This window comes from Perca fluviatilis, chromosome 14 (genome assembly GCF_010015445.1).
Source record: "Perca fluviatilis chromosome 14, GENO_Pfluv_1.0, whole genome shotgun sequence".
Classification (NCBI taxonomy): domain Eukaryota; kingdom Metazoa; phylum Chordata; class Actinopteri; order Perciformes; family Percidae; genus Perca; species Perca fluviatilis.
This window is the reverse complement of record NC_053125.1, coordinates 3245804-3267971: the sequence shown is the minus strand read 5'-3', so window position 1 is coordinate 3267971 and position 22168 is coordinate 3245804. Positions and strand designations below refer to the sequence as shown.

General features: G+C 39.9%; 2 protein-coding genes across 2 annotated transcripts in view; one reads left to right on the top strand and one right to left on the bottom strand.

Moving 5' to 3' along the window:
• mllt3 (MLLT3 super elongation complex subunit) overlaps positions 1–11459 on the bottom strand; it is a 177191-nt gene extending 165732 nt beyond the window's left edge. The window contains exons 1-2 of the mRNA XM_039823322.1: positions 11325–11459; positions 10302–10482 (exon numbers count right to left, since the gene is read on the bottom strand). Coding sequence (XP_039679256.1) covers positions 10302–10482; positions 11325–11336 — 193 coding nt within the window. The 5' untranslated portion in view covers positions 11337–11459. The remainder of the gene's footprint in view (positions 1–10301; positions 10483–11324) is intronic.
• A 3537-nt stretch (positions 11460–14996) lies between these two features.
• Positions 14997–22168, top strand: part of focad (focadhesin) — an 86108-nt gene continuing 78936 nt past the window's right edge. Inside the window, exons 1-2 of the mRNA XM_039823056.1 lie at positions 14997–15088; positions 21622–21647. The gene's annotated coding sequence lies outside the window, so the exon portion shown is untranslated. The remainder of the gene's footprint in view (positions 15089–21621; positions 21648–22168) is intronic.

Below are 22168 nucleotides of genomic sequence, written 5' to 3'. Positions count from 1 at the left end.
TTTGCTGCGTCTCTATGCTTTATGTATTTGCAAACTGAATATTGTTGGCTTTTAGACTGCTACAAAAAAAAAAAAAAAAAAAAAAAAAACTACAAAAATCTATTCTTCTGGAAAATGTGATAAGCATTGTTCACCATCTTCTGATATGTTATAGACCCACCAATTAATAGAAAATTAAGCAACACATGAAAAACGAGATACTTTGTTTTGTCAAAATAGCCTCTACAGCCAGCTGTATTCACATTAGGGTCGCAACTAATCTTCTGATTATTTTCGATTGTTAATCAATAAAATGTTTTAAAAAAAAACTGTAAATTCAAAATTTCTCAGAGCCCACTGTGAGGTCTTCAATTAGCGTTTTGTCCAACCAACAGTCCCAAACCTAATGATATTCAATGTATTGTCATATATGACAAAGCAATGCATCAAGTCCTCTATATTAATAAACTGAATTTTTGGCATTTTTGCTTGATAAATGAGTAAAACTTCCATCAGGCAGATGATACAAAGTTCCACTGTCCCGGAAAAACATATACAAGAAATATTTCATTCCCTCTGCAATAACCATTTGGAACAACATCAGTTAGAAACTGTAAAGCAGCGATTTTTGATGTATTAAATGTGTTTTAATGAGCCTTGTCAAAGGAGAATCTCTTTCACTGCTTTGGTACAAACAATAAAGCTATATAAAAAAAAAAAATTAAAAAAAGATTTATTGATTATCCAAATAGTTGCAGATTAAATCTTTGTCAATTGACTGATCATTGCAGCTTTATAAATGTCAAAAGATCTTAAAAGTCCAAGGTGACATCTAGGGCTGTGATGATAACCAGCGGTCATGTGACACTAATGCGGTGATGATATCATCACCGTCATCGTATTTATAATTTATTTAATGTCATTTTGCTGGTGAAAGTTACAGGAGTGCATATGTCGTGCGATATGAAATATAATGAACACAATAATCATTGTTTAGTTACAGTATCATAATTGACTGTTCTATCCTATATTTAAGACATTATGGAGAAAAAAAAACTTGCTAGTCACTTCAGCTTTGCACAAGCTTTCACAGTATATTAAATATATGGGGGATTCCTTCTGTGTGTCCCATTATTATAAATTATTTATTTCTATTTCTGAGGGGCAGTTAACCATAGTCCTCATAAATCCACCTGAGTTTAAAATTCCAACACAAAGAAGCAGAAGGAAACTGAAAATACATGCATCCGGTGGAATTTTCTGCAGCACCTTGAGCAATCCTGGAAGTGGAACGTCGAGGATATAGACTAGGTTTAATATAATACACACGGGAGGGACATTTCTCGGTTCTCAGCTGAGGTGGACACATTACTGCAGTGTTTCACCTTATAGCTTTATCCCCAAAAGCAGTTTAATTTTAGAATGCAACAAGTTAGCAGACCTAGTTGCCCTTTCTGCTCAGCAGCTAGACCACTGTGCTCTCGGCAAAACTTTTTTTTTTTCCCACTTTATTGACAATGGAGCTTTCTGAACCATGAAATAGATTAAAAGGAGCGCGACTATAAATGGAAGCAAAACTCAGTAAAGACTCACTGAGATGAAATGGAAACACGGTGCTGCAACATATGTTGTAAGGTTTAAGCCAATGCTTTTTCGGGGGTAACACCCTTTACTTTAACGGCAGTATTGCAAATAAAGCCACCGTGTCTGGAGAAGCTTGTTGATTTCTTGTTCACTTTTAACTCACTTTACATCATCTGTACCATCTCTGACTCTCTGACTGATGTCACTCACTCAACACATCTGCCATTCTTGCTCTCACTTACGCTACTCTCGTAACAGGGGTTGCACCTAACTGCCATACTGTGGTGATGAAAAAATCCATACCCTCAAAGCCCTAGTGACATCCTCAAATCTCCTCTTTTGTTCACCCAACACTCCAGCACATTCATAGTTTATTAAAAGGGGACTTATTTTGATCATTGTAAGGTTCATACATTTTTGTATTTTGTGTTTCTACTAGAGCATGATAACATGCTTAATGTTCAAAAAATATTTTGTTTCTCATACTGCCCATGGGTGCTGCACCTATTCACCCTCTGTCGGAGATGCTCCATTTTACCACTTGTCTCTTTAAGTCCCCCTGTGCTGCATGATGGCAGGGAGTTGTTGTTTCATTTCTTCACTGAGACAGACTAGAAGAAGAGACTACTTAAAAAAAAAAAAGCTTTTCTTTTGGAAGGGACGAGGTGGACAAGATCATGATGAGACTGAAAGAAAAAGAAAGAGGTGGTGGGGATGAGAGAGCAAGACCAGGGACTAGTAATCGGCGATAGAAACGATATGCAATATAAACGATACAAAATTGGCCTACAATGGAGATTTTAATTATACTGCACTATTGCGATAATGCAAGTTGATGACACAATCTACACGCGAAATTTAGAGCCACGAGCTGCAATGGGCTGCAAGTTATCTTAATACATCCAAGGCTGAAAGCAAAATGGAGGAGCTGGTGGTGAAAAAGACCGGTGCAACATCCATTATTTGGACTTGGTTCGGATTTAAGCCGCTACAACGGACCTGTTGTCGAGCCGTAGCATGGAGCCTTTCATCAGCCTGACATTTGGAATCTTGGCAGCCGGTGTTTGCAGACGTCGTACTTCCCCGCTGAACATACGGCCGTATGTGTGTGCGCTCTGTCACTGTTTGGCACTTTTTACTGTCTATGGCATGGCACTACTGTAAAGAAACTTTTATACTTGGAAACATTTTCTTTAGTTGACGTATATGTGCCTTATACTGGAAGTATCTTCTTTATTCAAAAAAAATATTGTGCTTTCATTCTGCACTTTATAATTTTACAGTTTTCATTTGAAGTATCTGTGCATTACACTTGGAAGAATTTTCTTTATTTAAAATAGCCATGCCTAATACTGGAAGTATTTCCCTAATTCACAGTATCCGTTCCTTTATTATTATTATTTTTTTTGTTGTTGTTTATTTGAATAGGGACAGATACAAAAAAAAAAAAAGATTATTACATAAAGAACAATCCAATGCTTGTATCACAGTGTTTATAGCCATGGTTAATTCGCAACACCTGTCCCTAGAAGGGCTTTTAACAGTTAAAATAATAAAAGAGTCAAATTTTTACAATTAATCCAATAAAGGTCCTGAAACCAAGACACCAGTTTTCATTTCATTAAGAGAACAAAATGTTTAAAACCAAATGCGTTAGGCTGCAGGTAAGAAACTTTGTTTGAAATATGTTTTTATTTAAAGTATCTGTGAATCTTTGCCTAACACTGAAAGTATTTTCAGTACAGTGTCTGTTCCTTACTAAAAAGACACCAGTTTTTCCTGTTCTCTGCATCTTGGGTAGCATTTAAGAATCAAGGACTTAAACTAACTAAGTGTAGTGCCTTTTAGAATGGTTTGCACTAAAGGAAAGAAACACAATACCTTTTCTTTGTTAAAGTCTCTGCAACTAGTGTACTTGGATTTTATTTATCTGCAACATTATGTTACAGTTTTGCACAATAAATGTTGTCAAAACTACACACGTTTCTTTCTCTTTAAAAAAAAAAATAAAAATACATTTAGCAGTTTGGCTTTCCATAGGGTCTATGTAACCGGTTCTGAAATGGTTCTATTATAATTTATATATAGTGATATATATCGTTATCGCAAGAGGCTGCAATAGATATCGCTATATGGATTTTAGGCCATATCGCCTATCCCTACCAGGGACTGTCCAACTGCCTACTGTCCCACTACCCACTGCCCAAATGTCCCGCTGTCCACTGTGCCACTTTCCAGCTTTATTATCCGTCTGTGCTGTTAAACACAAAGACTGTTCTGATCCAGTTCAAAACTATGTAATAACCATATTGGCAATTATAATGGAACTTATAGTTAACTACACACCTGGCATAAGTATAATATTTATTGCATATGACAAATTTTGCTTATGTTTCTGTACTGTTTGAGACAGATTTCTATAATTCAAATAAAAAATTACGCAAACTCAAACACACTGACAAGGTTTTGAAGCTACCGTTATATAATGGTTGCTCTCCAAATGTCTTAAAATGCACATATTTAGATCAGGGTTAGTAAAAAAAAATAATTGGACCTCGGTTCCTGGATCCTGGATACAGGCCTGCCCCCGGTCAAAAGAATCCTTCTCTTTGTCTTCCTCTCGGTTGTTGCCACGAGTCACCGTAAAAAAAAAAAACACTGATCAGTAGGCTCATTTCTATATCAACATTCATAAGGTACTTTGCATTGGCCAGTTATGGTTGAATGTGGGCGTGCAGAGGGTGGGAAATGAGGCTGATCCATGTGTGAACACTTACAGGTGGACTTACATTTATAAAGAGAACATTTCCTGCAGGTGTGTGTGCACTTTTAGTTTACGCACCGTTTTATTGTATTAAGTATACAAAAGGTAGATTTTACCTTTAAAATCATTTATTCTCAATCTGGTGGAGAAAGAGTGGACTTTGGGTGACATTAGTTTAGTTACTGAGCAGTTTTAACAAATGACAAAATACAGTCGTTATCTCTGATCTATTACACTTGGGCTGTGTTTCAACTAGAAACACTCAAGAGCATCTAAAGACCCAACAGATCAGGAAGCACTTCTGCTCACAATTTGGCACCAGGTAAAAACAAACCGGCCCCAAAGACTTCACAGACACTGGAAGGATCTTTATGGCTAGTGTCATGGCGTGAGACTTATTGAAGGCTGAAGCACTCTCCTGCTGGGCTTTAGGCCTTCAAGCCGCAATTATCAAGACTGGGCTGGAGCACAAAAAGTGGAGGAAGAAGGATGTGCAGTGCAGAAGCCATATCTCATTTAGTCTCTTGGAATCAAAGCTCTTTAAGCTCTCAGCAGATAAGATATCAGCAGATAACAATTTGATTTATAGACTGCTTGCAGGCACTGGGGTAAATGGATAAGTAGAACATTTCCAACTTGCTGTGTGCACTGGGCCTGTCTCAAAACACACCTTCTTTCGAAACTTAACAGCTTTCAAGTCCATCAATCTAAACTGGAGATTAATCAAGGCGATAGATACACACACACTTGCCAGATTCAACCTTCAGAATGCCACAATAAATCTCCCAATGCCCTTAAAAAAAAAAAGGGGGGGAAAAAGGGGACACCCCCCCCCCCACACACACACACACACACACACACACACACACACACCCCCCCCCCCCCCCCCCCCCCCCCCCCCCCCCCCCCCCCCCCCCCCCCCCCCCCCCCCCCCCCCCCCCCCCCCCCCACACACACACACACACACACACACACACACACACACACACACACACACACACACACTTCTATTTTTATTCAATTTCCATCTCTAACAAACACTCACACAATCAGTGCCGTTACATGTAAATGCTCTAAAAATAGCAATAGTATGCTTTTTACTTACTCATGTTAGCACAAGGTGCTGATTACTGCATGCATTTTAATCCAGACTCATTTCACATTACAAAACAGAAATGTTATGCACTTTTTTTCAAAGTGCTCCCAAAATATTGTAAATGCTCCAGATTTTTAGACAGTAGGGACAAAAGTTGCCCCCAAATAGTTTTTTTTAACTTCCTGAACTGCCTGCAGCTAATTTCCTTCTGTGTTTCTGTCTAAACCTGTCTGACAGCAGGAACTATAAGACAGCAGCTAAGTGAGTCTTGCAAACTCATTCATGTATATCGATATTTTACCTTATATCAATATATTTTGAAACGGTACTTGAGATTAGACAATACCATTTATATTGATATAGTTTAAAGGTTGTGTGGGGCAGAGGGCAGTGGGCACTGGAACAGTGGGATAGTGGGACAGTGGGCAGTAGTAGGGCTGCTCGATTATGGAAAAAATAATTAAGATTATTTTGGTCAATAGTGAAATCACGATTATTTAACATGATTACTCATTAACCTTTGGGAGGGTATTTGCAATTATTTCTAAAAAGCATCATACAGTATATCTTACAATTACATTCCAGGATATAACGTTGGTGTCCTTCCTCTCACAGAAAGAGTCAATGAATCAGTATAAAATCAGTTGGTGCAGCTTTACAGATATCACAGAAATGTTACACAGCTAATGAACAATTCCAGATACATAATATGACGTGTATCTCACATCACATTTTCACTTACTATGACTACTATTACGGTCATTACTCAACATTGTGCCAAAATATTAACAATAACTTTGCTGTCAGTGGGCTTATTTGCTAGCCAACCTCCCCTAAGGAAAAATCCAGCACTTAGACGGTACCTTAGAATAACGTCAAGTGAAACAGGTAATTTAACATCACTGCTCATTTTACATAAAGTTTAACGATAAAACGAAATGATGTCAAAAAGCAGAGGGACCGCAGGGATAGTTAATGTTAGCTTCTTGGCAGGGGCGGATCTACAGGGGGGCAAGGGGGGGCAGGTGCCCCCCCACTCTAGCCCCCCCAGCTGCCCTCCTAACTTTGGTGATCCAAAAACTGAACTTGTAAAAACAACCCGCCACTATGTCCACAAGCTTCTCAAAACAGTGAACTAAACAATACATTTACCAAAAGTGAACAATTTAATTTTAAATGTATTATTAGCCCCCTGCCCCTCAAATACTTAGCTACGTCCCTGATTCAAACGTGCGAGCGGCGTTCGCTCAGTCTGGCTCACACACACAGCGGTATGATGGCCCTGCAACCCGACTGGAGAGACTGAGCTGCCCCAAAGCCTCTGAAGGTGAAGTCAGTTTCCCCAGGTGAAGTTTAAACACACGTTTAACTTAAAGTTACATTTGTAATAAATGTATTGTATGCTAAAGACGATTCAGCATCAGCAAAAAAAGCGAGTCTATTACGTTAACCAAAAGTCAAATCATTCCCTCGTGATTTGTTAGAGCACTCTGCCCTTTGATTAGTTTTGATTTTAGTAAAGACAAGAACAGCTTAATATAAAATATAAAATCTTGTTTGTATCCATAACGTTACGGATGGCAGCCGTTTTGCCGACGGACGTTACAACACACAATAGAGAGCCAGTTGGGAGATGATCATTTTTATTTGATTAGCTAAGCAGTCCTATAAAATCCACTTCCTCACATATCACAGCAATAATGCTGCACAAATAAAACCAGGTTACAACTGGGGAAATAACAAATACAATAGGATTAAGTAGCCTAAACATGACTGTTGTGTGCATGTCATAAATATTTTCTGATTTTATATTTGTTATACTTATTAGCTACAGGGCCCTACAGTGTAATGTAATACAAGAATAACCACAGCTTATCGACTTTTGCCGGCCAGAGTAGCTGAAGAAATTAGCTGGAGACCTAAACCTGAAAAAGAAGGCTAAAAGGTGGGATATTGCTAGCTTTTTTGCTAAGAAAATTCAAAGAAGTACACAGGAGGAAGAGAATGATGGAAATGAAGGAGAAGGCAGTAAACTGGAGAGACCACGGAGGGTCAGAGCAGGAGAAGACCACAGAAGGAGATGAGGAAATAAGTGACGGAGAAGATGAAATAAGTGTAGGAGAAGAGGAAATAAGTGAAGAAGATGAGGAAAAAGAAGAATCAGTGAGGGATGAAGAGGAGGTTGCAGATTCAGAGAGGGGGACAGAGGCAGAGAGTGAGCAGGAGGAGGCAGCCTACTATAAAAAGGTGCTGGTTGACAAGTAGCTAATGCTTGGTCTATAACGTTAGCCAATTCTTGGTGGGTAACATAAGCTTACGACATCGTTCAACACGCTCAGTTATTTTTAGCAGGATTGTTTTGACCACGGTTAACAACTCTGGGCTAACCCACGAATTCATCAGTAATGTTAATTGTATAGATAGACGACTAATCTAATGGGAATTTAGCCAGCTAAGCACACCCCTGTCTGTCTGCCTCACTCTCCCGGCGCTGCAAGGCTTCAGTCGGGATGAGAGCTGACAACAGCCCCGGCCCGGGGACACATCCACAGTTAGCCCCTGCCAGCTAGCAGCCAGCCACTATCATTACAGCAATCCAGACCCGCACTTAACTCCGGTGCTAAGGACACTAACGGCAGTTAACTGAACCATCGGGAAACAGACCCAGGCACCCGAGTCAGAACAGCGGCCATTTGTAACGTTACACCTCCGTTAGCGTTACCGGTGTTCGTGCCGAAAATCTCCTCCCTGCCGAATCCCAGATGTGGTAGCATTGGATCTGGACAGGAAGGATAACTCTGGGAGTTGGAAGGGGTGTGTCGCGATTCTGACTTCTCACAGCGCGACACAGGTTCGTGGGTCGCAAATTCGGTTTGCATATCGTTACAGCCCTACCTATCATGCATCTAGCCAATTTGTTCTGAGCTTCCGTGGCTTGGAAGGAGAAGTGAACACATGACACTTTTATTTTATTGGCTAACATCATAAAGAATCCAGTCATATTTTACCTAACATAGTAATGCAATTTTAGATTACTTATTTAAGAGGTTTGTGTTGTTTGCCTCCTGCTGAGGAAGCACTATGGAGTGTACTTTCAAAAGGCTATTCTACCCTCATTTCCATTTTGCAAGATTATAAGTGCTAAAAACTAATAGTTCAGGAAAACAAAAAAAAGTGATTATTTCCAGCTAAAAGTGCTTTGTTCTCCTTATTCTTCATAGCAGAGCATTAATCTTTTCAAATGAAAATGTACACAGACTCACAGCCTGTTTTTGTTTTTATAAAGAGGAAACAGATTACAGTTAATACCATCTGTATTTCAAAATAGGGCTGCACAACATATATTTTTTATCGTCATCGATATCAACTGACAAAGTAAACACATCGCAAATAGCTGTGACACATCGCAAAAGACACTCAGAGACTTTTTGTGTAAATATCAGCAGAAAACTGCACATTAAAATGGTCGTTCTTTTTTGTGTGCTGCCTTTTATATTCAATTCAATGTTCAATAAAAGAATGGTGGAAATGATTTCCTTTCATTTGTTTCAAATTCAACCAGCAGTACTGAAAGCAGCAGAACTGAAAAGACAAGAACTGAGAACACCTCTATATCTGTTTATTTATCGCAAGTAATAGCGTTATCGCCATATTCAACAACAATATTGCATATTTTCCTCATGTGGTGCAGTGGTAATACAGACGGAGATCCATTCTGGATTTTATGAATAGATTTTGGATGATTCATATCGATTTGATTGGGAAAATTGATTTTTTAAAACCCAGCCCTAATGTAATTCCATGTGGAGCAACAAGAGGAGTCACCATGGACTGATGCCAAGCGTTATGCCAGGATCAGACTACACAAACTCAGGCTGATTAAGAGCCGACAGACACGTCGCAGACAAACGTTCACAGTCATACCTGATTATGAGGGTCGGACCGGTAAGGAAACACTCCTTACCTATGGTAGTGTGACATCATCAGAGATCAGCCGATCTCTGATGATGTCACACTACCATAGGTAGACGTTAGATGGCTATCTAACGTCTGGGATGCTTCACCACCACCATGCAGAAAGTCTAGCATGTCACAATGGTTTGTCATTTTCCACCTAGTGTGACATGTTCTACGATATGTTCCTGGACGTTGACCAATAGGAAGAGAGCGTGCTCTCTGGCGCACATATGTAACCATGGTGAAAAGAAGGAGAGACGCTACTGACAAAACAGACCATAATGGCGGTTCGTTTGGAATACGATCTCTTATTTCACGAAATAAATTCACCGAAACGTGTTTCTGAAAACATTTGATGTGAGAAATAGTGCAGTTGCTGAATCTTCATTCCCAAATCAAGCAGCTACACAAGCTTGGTCGGTTTCATATCCAAAAGCAACATGAGGTATGATGTTTCAGACCAACACATCTCAGTGACGTTTAAAAGAAAGACTAAAATGCTCCAAAGAAACAACAGGCCATAAAATGCATTTTGCATCATTAAACATTGTTTTCAACCTTTCCGTTCTGTCTTCTGAGACAAACATAACTTGTTTAATTCACTACTATATAGTACCAACACTTTGCACTATGGTTTCTGCTCACAGAACCAAAACGCACTTCTCTCCACAAAATGCATTTGAGCAATTTATTCCAACATCACAGAGGAACTTAAAACCAAGGAAGCCCACTGTATTCTGTCAGAGGTCAGTCAGCTCCAGGGACTGGAAGGTTTGATCAAGGAAACGTGAGCCTGAGGATGCTTGATGCTGATATGGTCAGAGGTTTCCCCCTCACACACAGAGGAGAGCCAGCTGCGTGAAGAAATAGTTCCAAAGAAAACATTCAATAGGACTAAATAAAGCAGAATAAGTATCTTACCTCTTTTTGGTTTAGGGAAGCTTTCGTGCAGGTGAAAAACTACTTTCTCCACAAAGTGCTGAATATTGCTGTGCTCTGGTCCTCGGACAAACACCATCCAGTCGTGGGTAAAGCCTTCCACTGTGGGTTTCTTTCGGAACTGGGCACGATGACCGAGTTCGAGTTTTACCTGAACAGCCCCCTGCCAAAGAAAATCATGTTGGGCAACTGCTCCAATTCAAGAAAAACTTTGAACAAACCAACACACGTGTTTGACAGAATATGGAAATAATTTCTACCCAAAGAAACTCCTTCCGAACGCCGAAGTTAAAGAAATTCTATTATTTTGATATGGTGCTTTCACGGTGTTCTTGTTTCCTGCGAGAACGTCATGAAAACTCCACTCAAAAATCTGCAAGTGAATGAAACGTTTCGTTTCGACAAATCTAAGTTAGCCTACACACCTGCGTAAACCTGACTTACGACTTTTAATTATTAGCCTAAGTAATGTTAGGCCTATGCAGAAATATATAGCCTTACGTTTCCACTCATGGAGCAGTAAACCTTTCCAAAAACTACTGAAATGTGCTCACACTGTTTTCTACGAAGGGTAACGTTAACGTTAGCGATACATGTCATACAAAATATGTAACGTTAAAGAAAGTTATAAGACCAAACTTGACAAAAGTTTACCTTTTACCTATTTTGCGTGCTACTTGATGCATTGCGTTTAACATTATGCTGAATTGAAGGATGGGCCGTAACCTTAATTGGAAATTGCCTTAATTTATGCATTAGATAAGCGATAAGTAGAAATATATAAAAACTGCCAAGATTCTGAGCGGAATTTTGCGTTAACGTAACACTGTTCACTGAGGACAGAGCGGCACGTATCAGCTCTAGCTAGCTGTAACGTTACGTCTTTAAAATCCTCGTTACGGAGTAAAAACCACCGACTCCTCCGGTGTGACAAAACAGCAAAATGTCCAAAAATATACTCCATTAGAGGGGACTGGCAAGCAAATCCTCCAACTGGCTACTTACCGAGTTGGCCATTCTTCAGGCCCCGCGTTACTGTTATTTCATGGATAATGAGTTTTAAATGAGAGTAGAGGTGAGTACAGTTTGCCTATGACGGCGGACATGGTCTCTCCTGGACTGAAGTCGGACTCAAGATTTTCAAAGCCTCGCCGGCTGTCAAAACCCCCCACAATAACCTAGAGAAATTCCGCTACGGACTTTCAAAATAAAACCCCTGCAGTGCAGCCCTCAGTGTGTATCACCGTCAATTGCAGAATACTGTACAGCAAGTTATTCAAGTAGGCTATACAATGTTTCCTTTCTTTTTTATTCAGTTAACTATTTAATTGCCTAAGAACTATTTCACAACTTGAAACTCTAAATGCTATGCCAGTAAGAACATTCTGACTCTGGTGAGGAACTTATTGTTACATAAAGTCTTTAAAATACTCAAATCAGCATATACAAAACCACCACATCACATTGCAATGTTACAATGTAGCACCAGCGTGAGGAAGTTGGAAAACTGGATGCATCTCTGTGATACTCAATACTGAATTATCAACATGGTTGAATAATGGACCTTCATTGGCCCCTAGGTGTTTAGTGTAAAAGGGGCCCAACCTTTAAAAACAAAATGTTTTTTCTGGCTTTGCTTGGTGGACATTCACAAGTTTGCCATTACAAGTTTATTGATGTATGCATCACATAGAAAACAGACCTTGCTGTGTAAAAAAACTGTAATGTAATGGCTGCTCTTTGTAATGTCCATGTTATCAATAAATCAGTCACTGCTCTCACATTTCTTTACAACAGTTATTCATCTTTTAGCATAATCTACCAATCAAAATGTATATAAGACACTTGTGCTGCTGGTTTGCGGAATGTTTATTAATAGTAGATTATACTACATAACAGTTGCCAGCTGGGATGTAAAAACTTTGATACTCAATATCTCAGAACTACCCTAAACGGAGAGAGAACCTTATAATTCTAAGCTCACGATGTGTAGCTGACTGCAGCAGTAACACGATTTTTCCAATGAAAGTTTGTTTTATTTTCACACATTCATATACGTATGCTAGCCCCTGGTTGGTCACCCAGAACCAGCCATGGTTAGGACGATAGTTTTTACTCAAATATATTTTTTTAAAGATTTTTTTTTGTGGGCCTTTAATGGATAGAACACTTGCAGACAGGAAAGTGGGGAGAGAGTGGGAGAAGACATGCAGCAAAGGGCCACGGGTCGGACTCGAACCCTGGGCTGCTGCGGTAAGGACTGAGCATGGGGCGCACGCTCTACCAGGTGTACTAACAGGCTGCCCCTCTTACTTAACTTTCAACATTACAGGGACATAGCACAACATTCTGGACACTGTGGTTAGGCCAAACTGTTGAAAAATTAAGATAAAGCACAGCTTCATTACCTGACAAACTATTCAATGACAGTATAGTCTTTCTTGTCCATCCTTTTCCATTCCTTTATTTTGAAAGTAAAGTTCTCTTATTTCCGTTGTATCTCGGCTAACCTAATGCAGAGGGGTAAGCGCACGCGCAGGTTGTTGTACCCGCTTGGGCCGGCTGGGGCTGCAGACAGAGCACGAGAAGCAAAGAGCCAATAAGAGAACAGCAGTCACACGGGCCTCCAATGAGGTGGCCGCAACCATCCTGTAATTATGTTGCCTTCCAGTCCCGGGGGAAAACCGGTGAATTTATACGAGACGTGTTCTTTTAGTGTGATTAAAATAGTTATTGTTACAACAATACATCGTCAACACCTGATTTATAATGAACAAACCTGCGATTTTTTTTTCTCTTATAAACCATGTAGGCTAATCTGAATTTTGCAAATTACCATTGTGTGGAACTCTGTTGTTACCCATATTAGAATAAAATAATGTAATCAAATTGAAGTTTGGTTTTTCATTATACACAATTTGTTGAGATAAATAAAAAAAAATTAAAAACAATGTTAATTGAATATTGTAAATGTATATTGTATTTTCATATTTGAAAGTGCATAAGTACTGCCAATATTAAAATCAAAATGAAAACTTTTAAGTTTAAAAAATAGTTACCAAAAGCATAGTTATCACACATCGATACTTTGATTGGGCCCATATTCTAATGTTATTTACTTTAGTATTCTGTATTATTTTTAAGTTCTTGCCTTCTCAGTTCACACTTGAAATTTTGATCTCAAACTCATGGAAGAAACCTTATTAGATAAAGGTCAAAACAATAATAATTTCATTTTAATATACACTCACCTAAAGGATTATTAGGAACAACTTACTAATACCGTGTTTGACCTTTCGCCTTCAGAACTGCGTTCATTCTTGGTGGCATTGATTCAACAAGGTGCTGGAAGCATTCTTTAGAAATGTTGGCCCATAGTGATCGGATAGCATCTTGCAGTTGATGGAGATTTGTGGGATGCACATCCAGGGCACGAAGCTCCAGTTCCACCACATCCCAAAGATGTTCTATTGGGTTGAGATCTGGTGACTGTGGGGGCAATTTTAGTACAGCGAACTCATTGTCATGTTCAAGAAACCAATTTGAAATGATTCGAGCTTTGTGACATGGTGCATTAACCTGCTGGAAGTAGCCATCAGAGGATGGGTACATGGTGGTCATAAAGGGATGGACATGGTCAGAAACAATGCTCAGTTAGGTTGTGGCATTTAAATGATGCCCAACTGGTACTAAGGGGCCTAAAAGTGTGCCAAGAAAACATTCCCCACACATTACACCACAACCAGCAGCCTGCCCAGTGGTAACAAGGCATGACAGATCCATGTTCTCATTTTGTTTACGCCAAATTCTGACTCTACCATCTGAATGTCTCAACAGAAATTGAGACTCCTCAGACCAGGCAACATTTTTACAGTCTTCAATTGTCCAATTTTGGTGAGCTCGTGCAAATTTTAGCCTCATTTTCCTATTGTTAGTGGAGATGAGTGGTACCCGGTGGGGTCTTCTGCTGCTGTAGCCCATCCACCTCAAGGTTGGGCGTTTTGTGGCTTCACAAATGCTTTGCTGCATACCTTGGTTGTAACAAGTGGTTATTTGAGTCAAAGTTGATCTTCTATCAGCTGGAATCAGTCGGCCCATTCTCCTCTGACCTCTAGCATCAACAAGGCATTTTCACCCAGAGGACTGCCGCATACTGGATGTTTTTCCTTTTTCAGACCATTTTTTGTAAACCCTAGAAATGGTTGTGCGTGAAAATCCCAGTAACTGAGCAGATTGGGAAATACTCAGACCAGCCCGTCTGGCACCAACAACCATGCCACGCTCAAAGTTGCTTAGATCACCTTTCGTTCCCATTCTGACATTCAGTTTGGAGTACAGGAGATTGTCTAGACCTGGACAACACCCCTAAAATCCATTGAAGCAGCTGCCATGTGATTGGCTGATTAGATAATTGCATTAACGAGAAATCTTACAGGTGTTCCTAATAATCTTTAAGGTGAGTGTAGGTAGCCATTGAATTCCTAAAGTCCTCATATCTCACTCTGTATACAAGAATTATAGTCCATTATATAAGGGAATTATTTACCCAACTGAATACAAGCTCTGGTGTTTATTTATAGCTATATATGTTAACATGTCTCAATGCTTCCTCATTACGTTTTAATTAACGTCTTCATTGTTACAAGGTTGTTCCACCATGAATTGCAGTGAAAGATATGGTGTGTGACAGCTCGGTCTCAATCTGTTTTGGTCCTCGGTACTCGCCGTAGTTGCATGCGGGTTTGTTTGACGGAGGCTGGATGAATGAGGTAAAGTTAAGGCAGCAACATATAATAGCAACGTATAACTTTGATTTACTTTTGACTGAGAGACTTAAAATGTTACTCCGTCTACTACAGGAGGAATACAGTCCAGTCGGCTTTATTAATTCAAATGCACGGCCAGTTGAATAGCTTTAGCTTCTGTGTTAATAACTCCATTGTAGCTAACGTTACTAATACCGTTAGCTAACGTTATATTGGGATTATTAACGTTAGTCTATCGAAATAACGTACATTTACGCTACCCCTGGAATGTTACATAAAGATGTTATAACGTTAACAGAGTAGAAAACTATGCATATTCTTACAATAACGTAAAACTTATCACCGTTTGTAATCATAATCAATAGAATCTGCTATCGATTTGTAGCATTTTTCTACAAGGTAACGTTATAGCTACATCGTCAGAACACCACTTCAGCTAGCTAGCTATATCTTAATTTGCTAGCTTGTATGTTGTGTTTTATTTGATTATAATTAGTAGCATCTTGTCCAAAAAAGTTTGTGCTAAAGTTCTGTTAGCTACGTTACTGGTTCTGTGGCTATGTACGACACGTAGGTAAATACATAACAATTGTAATTTACCTACCTCGTAGGATTTCATGGGACAAATACAAATGAATTGATTGACTAGCTTGAGAGAACGCGCTACACTAAACCCCATTTAAAAATCTCTCAACTTAATTTTCACTAACTTGTTAGCAAGAAATTGCAATGCACAAAACACCACTGAAAACATTGCCTGACAGAGCAGAAAGCTTTCATTAGGCACAAATATAATCTACCAACCGGCATGTTTCATAACAACAACCACCATTCAATGGCAATAGCATCAATAGCCTCTAGCAGTAAATGCCATATAGGGTGGAAGCAAGGTGGCAGGTCAAATAGTCAAAAGAGTAAATTGAGTGATGATGATTTTTATCACAACAGCAGTAATCATTATAGGCAGCGCCGGCCCGAGCCTTTTGGGGGCCCTAAGCAGAATTTGATTTGGGGGCCCCCCCTCCCACCACGCGGAGTCACCTGTGCTTGACGATTATTGACACAAATGTCACGCTATAATGTTACATTATAAATTAATACAGTGAGGTTATGTATTAATACAGTGGCAGAGTATGAACTACTGTCCCCCTGGGCACAGATGCATAAGGACCCTCCCTCTATTTGTGCAAAAGTGGGTGCAAAGCGTGAGGGGGTCTGGGAGTGCTCCCCCAGAAAATTTTGAATGTGATAGATGTGATTTCCTGTACTCTGGTGCATTTTTGGGATGGTCAGCTTGAGAAGGGCAATACCTAAATTTGTTCAGATTCATAGCCTTTTGCTTTTTGACTTAATAAGGTAGTGACTTCACACAACTACTTGGGCTTCAGGGCCAAACAACACGTTCAATCCCACAGGACTTCATGTTCTCTATTTATCCTGATAGGGATGCATATTTAGATTTTTTGTCCTGACCGATAGCCCGCCCGTGTTAACCGCTTATTAACCGTTAACAATCAGCCGACTAAGTCAAAGTCCACCCTTCTGGGAGAGTTAGCAACCACATCAATTAGTTGAGCTGCATGGTTGTCAGCTGTGGGTTTGCCGGACATACACTGTGTTAGTAGGAAGTAGGGCTGGGCGATATGCCCTCCAAAAAAATCCCTGATTATTTTTCACAAAAAATCTGATTCATGATTTATATCGATTCTTCCCCCCCTACTTAAAATCAATCTGCAGATGACAAATAAATGACAAGATCACACACACACACACACACACACACACACACACACACACACACACACACACACACACACACACACACACACACACACACACACACGGGACATGTATACTATTATGGTTATTCATGCCAATTTTATGCAAATTCATTTGAGTGTTTTCCCTACCATTGTATTGAGGGGGCGCCCTCCGTAAAAGAATGACAAAATGATATGCTATATATTCAACAAATTATATAATTATGCTATGTATTCAACAACAACTAAACGGATGCGTGAGATAAAGCTGTTTTCACACATACAGGTAATTCACTTCTTGTTCCTCAGTAAAAGTTCAATTCATTTTGACTTTAGTTGTTTAGTAGTTTGACTTGCTCCTGTTTTCACCTGTTGCTGAGTAATGTACATTAAAGCGCCCATATTATACTCATTTTCAGGTTCATAATTGTATTTTAAGGTTGTACCAGAATAGGTTTACATGGTTTAATTTTCAAAAAACACCATATTTTTGTTGTACTGCACAGCTCTCTCACTGCTGTAGATCCTCTTTTCACCTGGTTTCTGTTTTAGCTACAGAGTGAGACATCTTTTCTTCTTCTTCTTCTTCTGTACTATCTTTGATTGCACTTGCACATGCTCAGTAGCTCAGATGTAGATCATGTCAGCTAGCTAGCTCCATAGAAGTAAAAGACAGGCTGTTTCTCCAACTTCAGTCAGTTACAAGGCAGGATTAGCTGGGAGACTTCTAAATGAGGGCGCACATGTAAGTAGTTCTTTTGTAGATTATGGTGAACTTGTGTGTGTTGTAGCAGTGCTTTGCTATTGAGAACGAGGTACCATGTTAGTGTTAGCATTAGCGTTAGCATGCTAATGCTAACGCTACGAGCTAACGGTTGCGGTTAGCCAGCTCATTTCGGATTGTGACGTCACAGTCCGAGCCGATTTTGAACAGCTCACCAGGAGACTGAAGGCAGGACACATTCAGAAACCGTATCTCACTCAAAACAGCATGGATGGATTTTTTTCAAAGTTTGTATGTGTGTGGAAGCACCAGAGACACAAAAGAACACCCCAAATACCAGAAAAAGTGTTTTTTTCATAATATGGGCACTTTAACATGCCATGGTCTCATGAGTGTAGCATACCTGTAGCAAGCTCCTTCGTAGTAACTAGCGGTAAAAAAAAAATAAAAATAACATTGAAGAGGAGCTCCGTGCTATGAAGCGGCGATTGCTAGTTGTTTAAGCAGCTACAGACCTCCGTCACAGCTCGGTCGTATCAGCGGCTTAATGGCGTGTTCTAGTAGATGTGTTGAACTGCAACTGAGTTCCTCAACGCCAGGTCTCAACAGCTGACGGTGCTCCATGGTGCTCCATCCAATACTCGCTCCGTCAGGTCAGCGGTAGTTCGTGGTTCAGTATTTCTAGAATAGGTGACTTTGAGCCGGGTAAAGAGCACCATGTGCTGCCGGTCATTTCGGCGGAGATTACGGTTAAGTAAGTAATGAAATGACTAGCTAGTTAAGAAAATAACTAATATTAGCCGCTGTCGCTGCCATGTTGTTTGTGTATCTCCATGGCAAACGCGCGGGGGGAGGGCTGGGCCCATTCTGAACTACGGGAGCCCAGATGGGACCGTCGGCGAATGTTAAGAAAAAAAAACAACACTCGATTGGCCACCAGGGGGCCCCAAGCAGCCGCTTAGTTCGCTTATGCCACGGGCCGGCGCTGTATATAGCACCTATCACAGATAGAATCACAAAGTGCTTTACATGCAGCAAGTTTAACAATTTAAAAAACATCATACAAAACATAAAAACATGATAGCTCAGTCAACTGAAAGCTGTCTTCAGCTGTTTTTTAAAAGAAACAATAGAATCGGCCACACGCAGCGACATTTATATTATCAAGTATACCAGCTACGTGTACCACAGTATGCTGAGCGCAGTACTGTATGCTAAGGGTTTTGCTTAGTTCATGACAATTGTTGGGTTAGTACTGTTACTGTACTGTCAGGTGGTTATATAGGAGGTATTAGAGCTCTTTGGTTAAATGACTACTGATGGCATTTTGAATCTTTTTAACTACGGCCTTTTTAGGACTACAACTACCGTTTCTTTTTCATTATCAATATCAACCAAACTATTGACGATTTTTCACGTTTGGTTAACTCAAGTTACCAAAAACTAAAATCTGTCAGAACTTCAGTGGGAGGTTTTGGTTTTAGTTTTAAAGACACCCTATTATGGAGTTTCTCTCTCCAACCACAGTTGTGTTTACATTGAGTGTGTCTCGCCAACATCCATGGGGTCTAACATGTTGGCTATATGATTTGAACTTGGCGGACTAAATGCAAAGCAGATCCCTGAGTGTCTGTACAGACAGCTGACTGCAGCATCAGGTGGATACAATCAATCACAAATGAAAAGCATGTGTTTCACAAGCTGTCAGTCAAAGCTGTTATTCACGCCGAGCCACCCCCTTTCATATCAATCAATAAGGTATTAAAAACAAAGTTATGAGAAAAATGAGCACTTGAACAACATTTCCTTTGGGAAAAATGTATTTAAAGTGTTTTTTGTCAGAGTCGGTTTATGGCCTGTAACAATTATAACATAATTGTCTAATCGCAATTTTCTTTTCTGTTTCTGAGTTTAACCGCAATTAATTGCTAACATTAGTCCTAAGGTTAACTGTTGATTTTTTGTTTTAATAATGTAGAGGTAGAGCTGGGCAATATATCAATATTATATATCGATATTGTGATATGAGACTAGATATATCACGATATTTGATTTTCTCCATATCGCCCAGCCCTATGTAGAGGCGTGGTTTACTTCATAGGCTGTGTACCTGTGTTATTACATTATCTGGTTCACTTAACAGTGTATTTGTTTGAAAAAGTAATACATAGATAAATATTTTTAAATTTGAGTCAATGTTTCAATTACATTGTTAATTGCAATAAATAAATTCGGACACAATTAATTGTACAGCAACATTTTTTATTTCTCCAGCTTTAGATATATCCTCCAGCCACCAGGTTAATGTTGTGATGGAGATATTGTCATGTCATGTGTCCATCTTTATACAGTCTATGGTGTCAGATCATCTGATCAAAAAAACATTGCTCCACACTAAGGCATGGATACCCGAACCGAGCCCGACGGGTCCCGACGGTACCCGACGGGCCGGGTTCGGACAGATATTTAGAAATTATGGCCGGGCTCGGTCACATCAGCGTGATAAGGCATTTGTTGTAAAATGGTGCTGCGGCTCCTTTAAGAGAGCTCAGTGCGTGTCTAAAGTGGGCAGAAGAGAGAAAGAGGAAGCAGACGTGTAGATGCGACTGGAGCAGAGTTGGTGGAATAAGTTTATGTTTTGTACACAGTATGTGTGGTGTCCGAGATAACCCCCAGACTGAAAGCCAAGTTAATTAATTTGCTCACCAGAAACGGGATTTTAACCCCCATGTTATTAATTTTATAACACCGGCCTTGGAGGTAACGAGTCAGAAAAGGTTAACACATTGAACATTTTAACAGCTTAGTAACGTTCGCTTGTTGTCCCGTGTGCGCTGATGAGCTCATCTGTTGACATTTTCGAATGCCTTCCTACAGTTGCTTAATAAAAGCAGGCTTTCCACACAAAAACGTAGCCTACATGTGTCATTAGTAGACTATGAGAAAAAAATGAGATTTTAACGGTGTCGGGCTCGGCTCGGGCTCGGACACAAATTTCTTAATGCCTGTCGGGGTCGGGCCGGGTTCGGTCACGGCTCTGTTGGACGCGGGCTGGGCTCGGACAAAAAAATTCGGCCTGATCCGGACTCTACTCCACACACAGCACTACTAGTGGTCCAAACCTCCACAGGGGGGCTTTCATTTGTCAGCTTTAAACATATTCTTATCTGAGCTGTCTGCCTCCCTCTCAGTTTAGTTTGTGGTGCGTAAAAGGAAAGGATTTAAAAAAAATCAATTTTAGGAAAAAACTTCACTTTCCCCCATTACTGAGTGTGACCTGTAAACTGATTGTTATTAATAGTTTTTTAGGAAATAGAAAGAGGCTTCCTTCTCTGAGAAACATCCAAGAGGAATCAATAAAGGTTCCCATTAGCGTTAAAGGCGTTTTAACGATGCAGGGATGCTGCCCTGGCAGAATAGATAGCGGAGATAGTGAAGGGGAGAATGCGAGACATTTATACCCACCCTGTCAGCGGGTACGCCAGACTAACTACGTCCACACAGGCTCCATTCATTTGGCAGTATACGCTCAAATGTATGCTTTTCAGCTTAATTGCCTAGTTTAAAACATTTGTTAGAAAAGTAATCAAAAAGTAATCAAATATAAAAGTTGTATGACTTTGATTAAGTGATTAAACAGTTCGGTTATTACGTTTTTAACAGGGTCGTAATCTGTGACATATGACATTTCAAAAGTAACCTTCCCAACACTGATTGTTACTCTCGTCATGTTTGGAGGCTACTGTGGCACTTTATTTGCTCAGGCTGAAGTGAAGAAAAAAAAAAGCGAGGCTCAATATGCATCACCCAGTGCTACTGACTGGGTGCATGTACTGTGACAGGACTGGCAGCGCTGCAGAACCTTCCTGACAATCCTCTGCTTTTTAAGTGTTCTTCAGTATCAAAGCCCCCCCACCCCCCCAAAAAAATAAAGAAATAATCAAAACTGGTCAGTGCAACCCCCCAGAAACCTATTATAATTTCCTTTACATAAATAGACATTTGCAACATAACTAAGTGACTAAAGTGTTTGTTATGCTTATTTTGTGCAGGTTTACCAAGAGCAACACACCAACAGGTCAGTAACCCCCCGCTCACACAACCCAGACACATTCAATATCCAAATCAAATCCATCCATGGCCCCTGTCTTTCATTTCCTATTTTTGACTTGGTCATAGCAAATTGATTTTGAAATTGAAATTTGGGTTGGATTCATAAGCAGATAATGACATAATACATCATATTTTCATTTTCTGATTTTGGATTCTTAATTAAATGTAAAAAGAAGGAATGATAACCAGATCCCTCCAGCCTCCTACCTGATTTATGTTTTGTATCTTGTCACCCTTTTCACCATTCCACAGTTTGCAGGTCAGTGTGTCATAAAGAATCCAATCACCTGTGTTGCTGTTCTATATTGTTATCAGGCCTTCCCATGGCCCTGAAAGAGTGCGTTGTGCCTGTCTGTCCTGTGCAGAGCGCAGCAGCGAGTGTCCCACAGTAAAGCCTCCTGCTGTCATTTCTAAAGCCTTGTTGGCTCAACACTGTTCATGCATTGTCCTCTCTCCTATTGCTAATGCAGAGCTAGCAGTACAGGC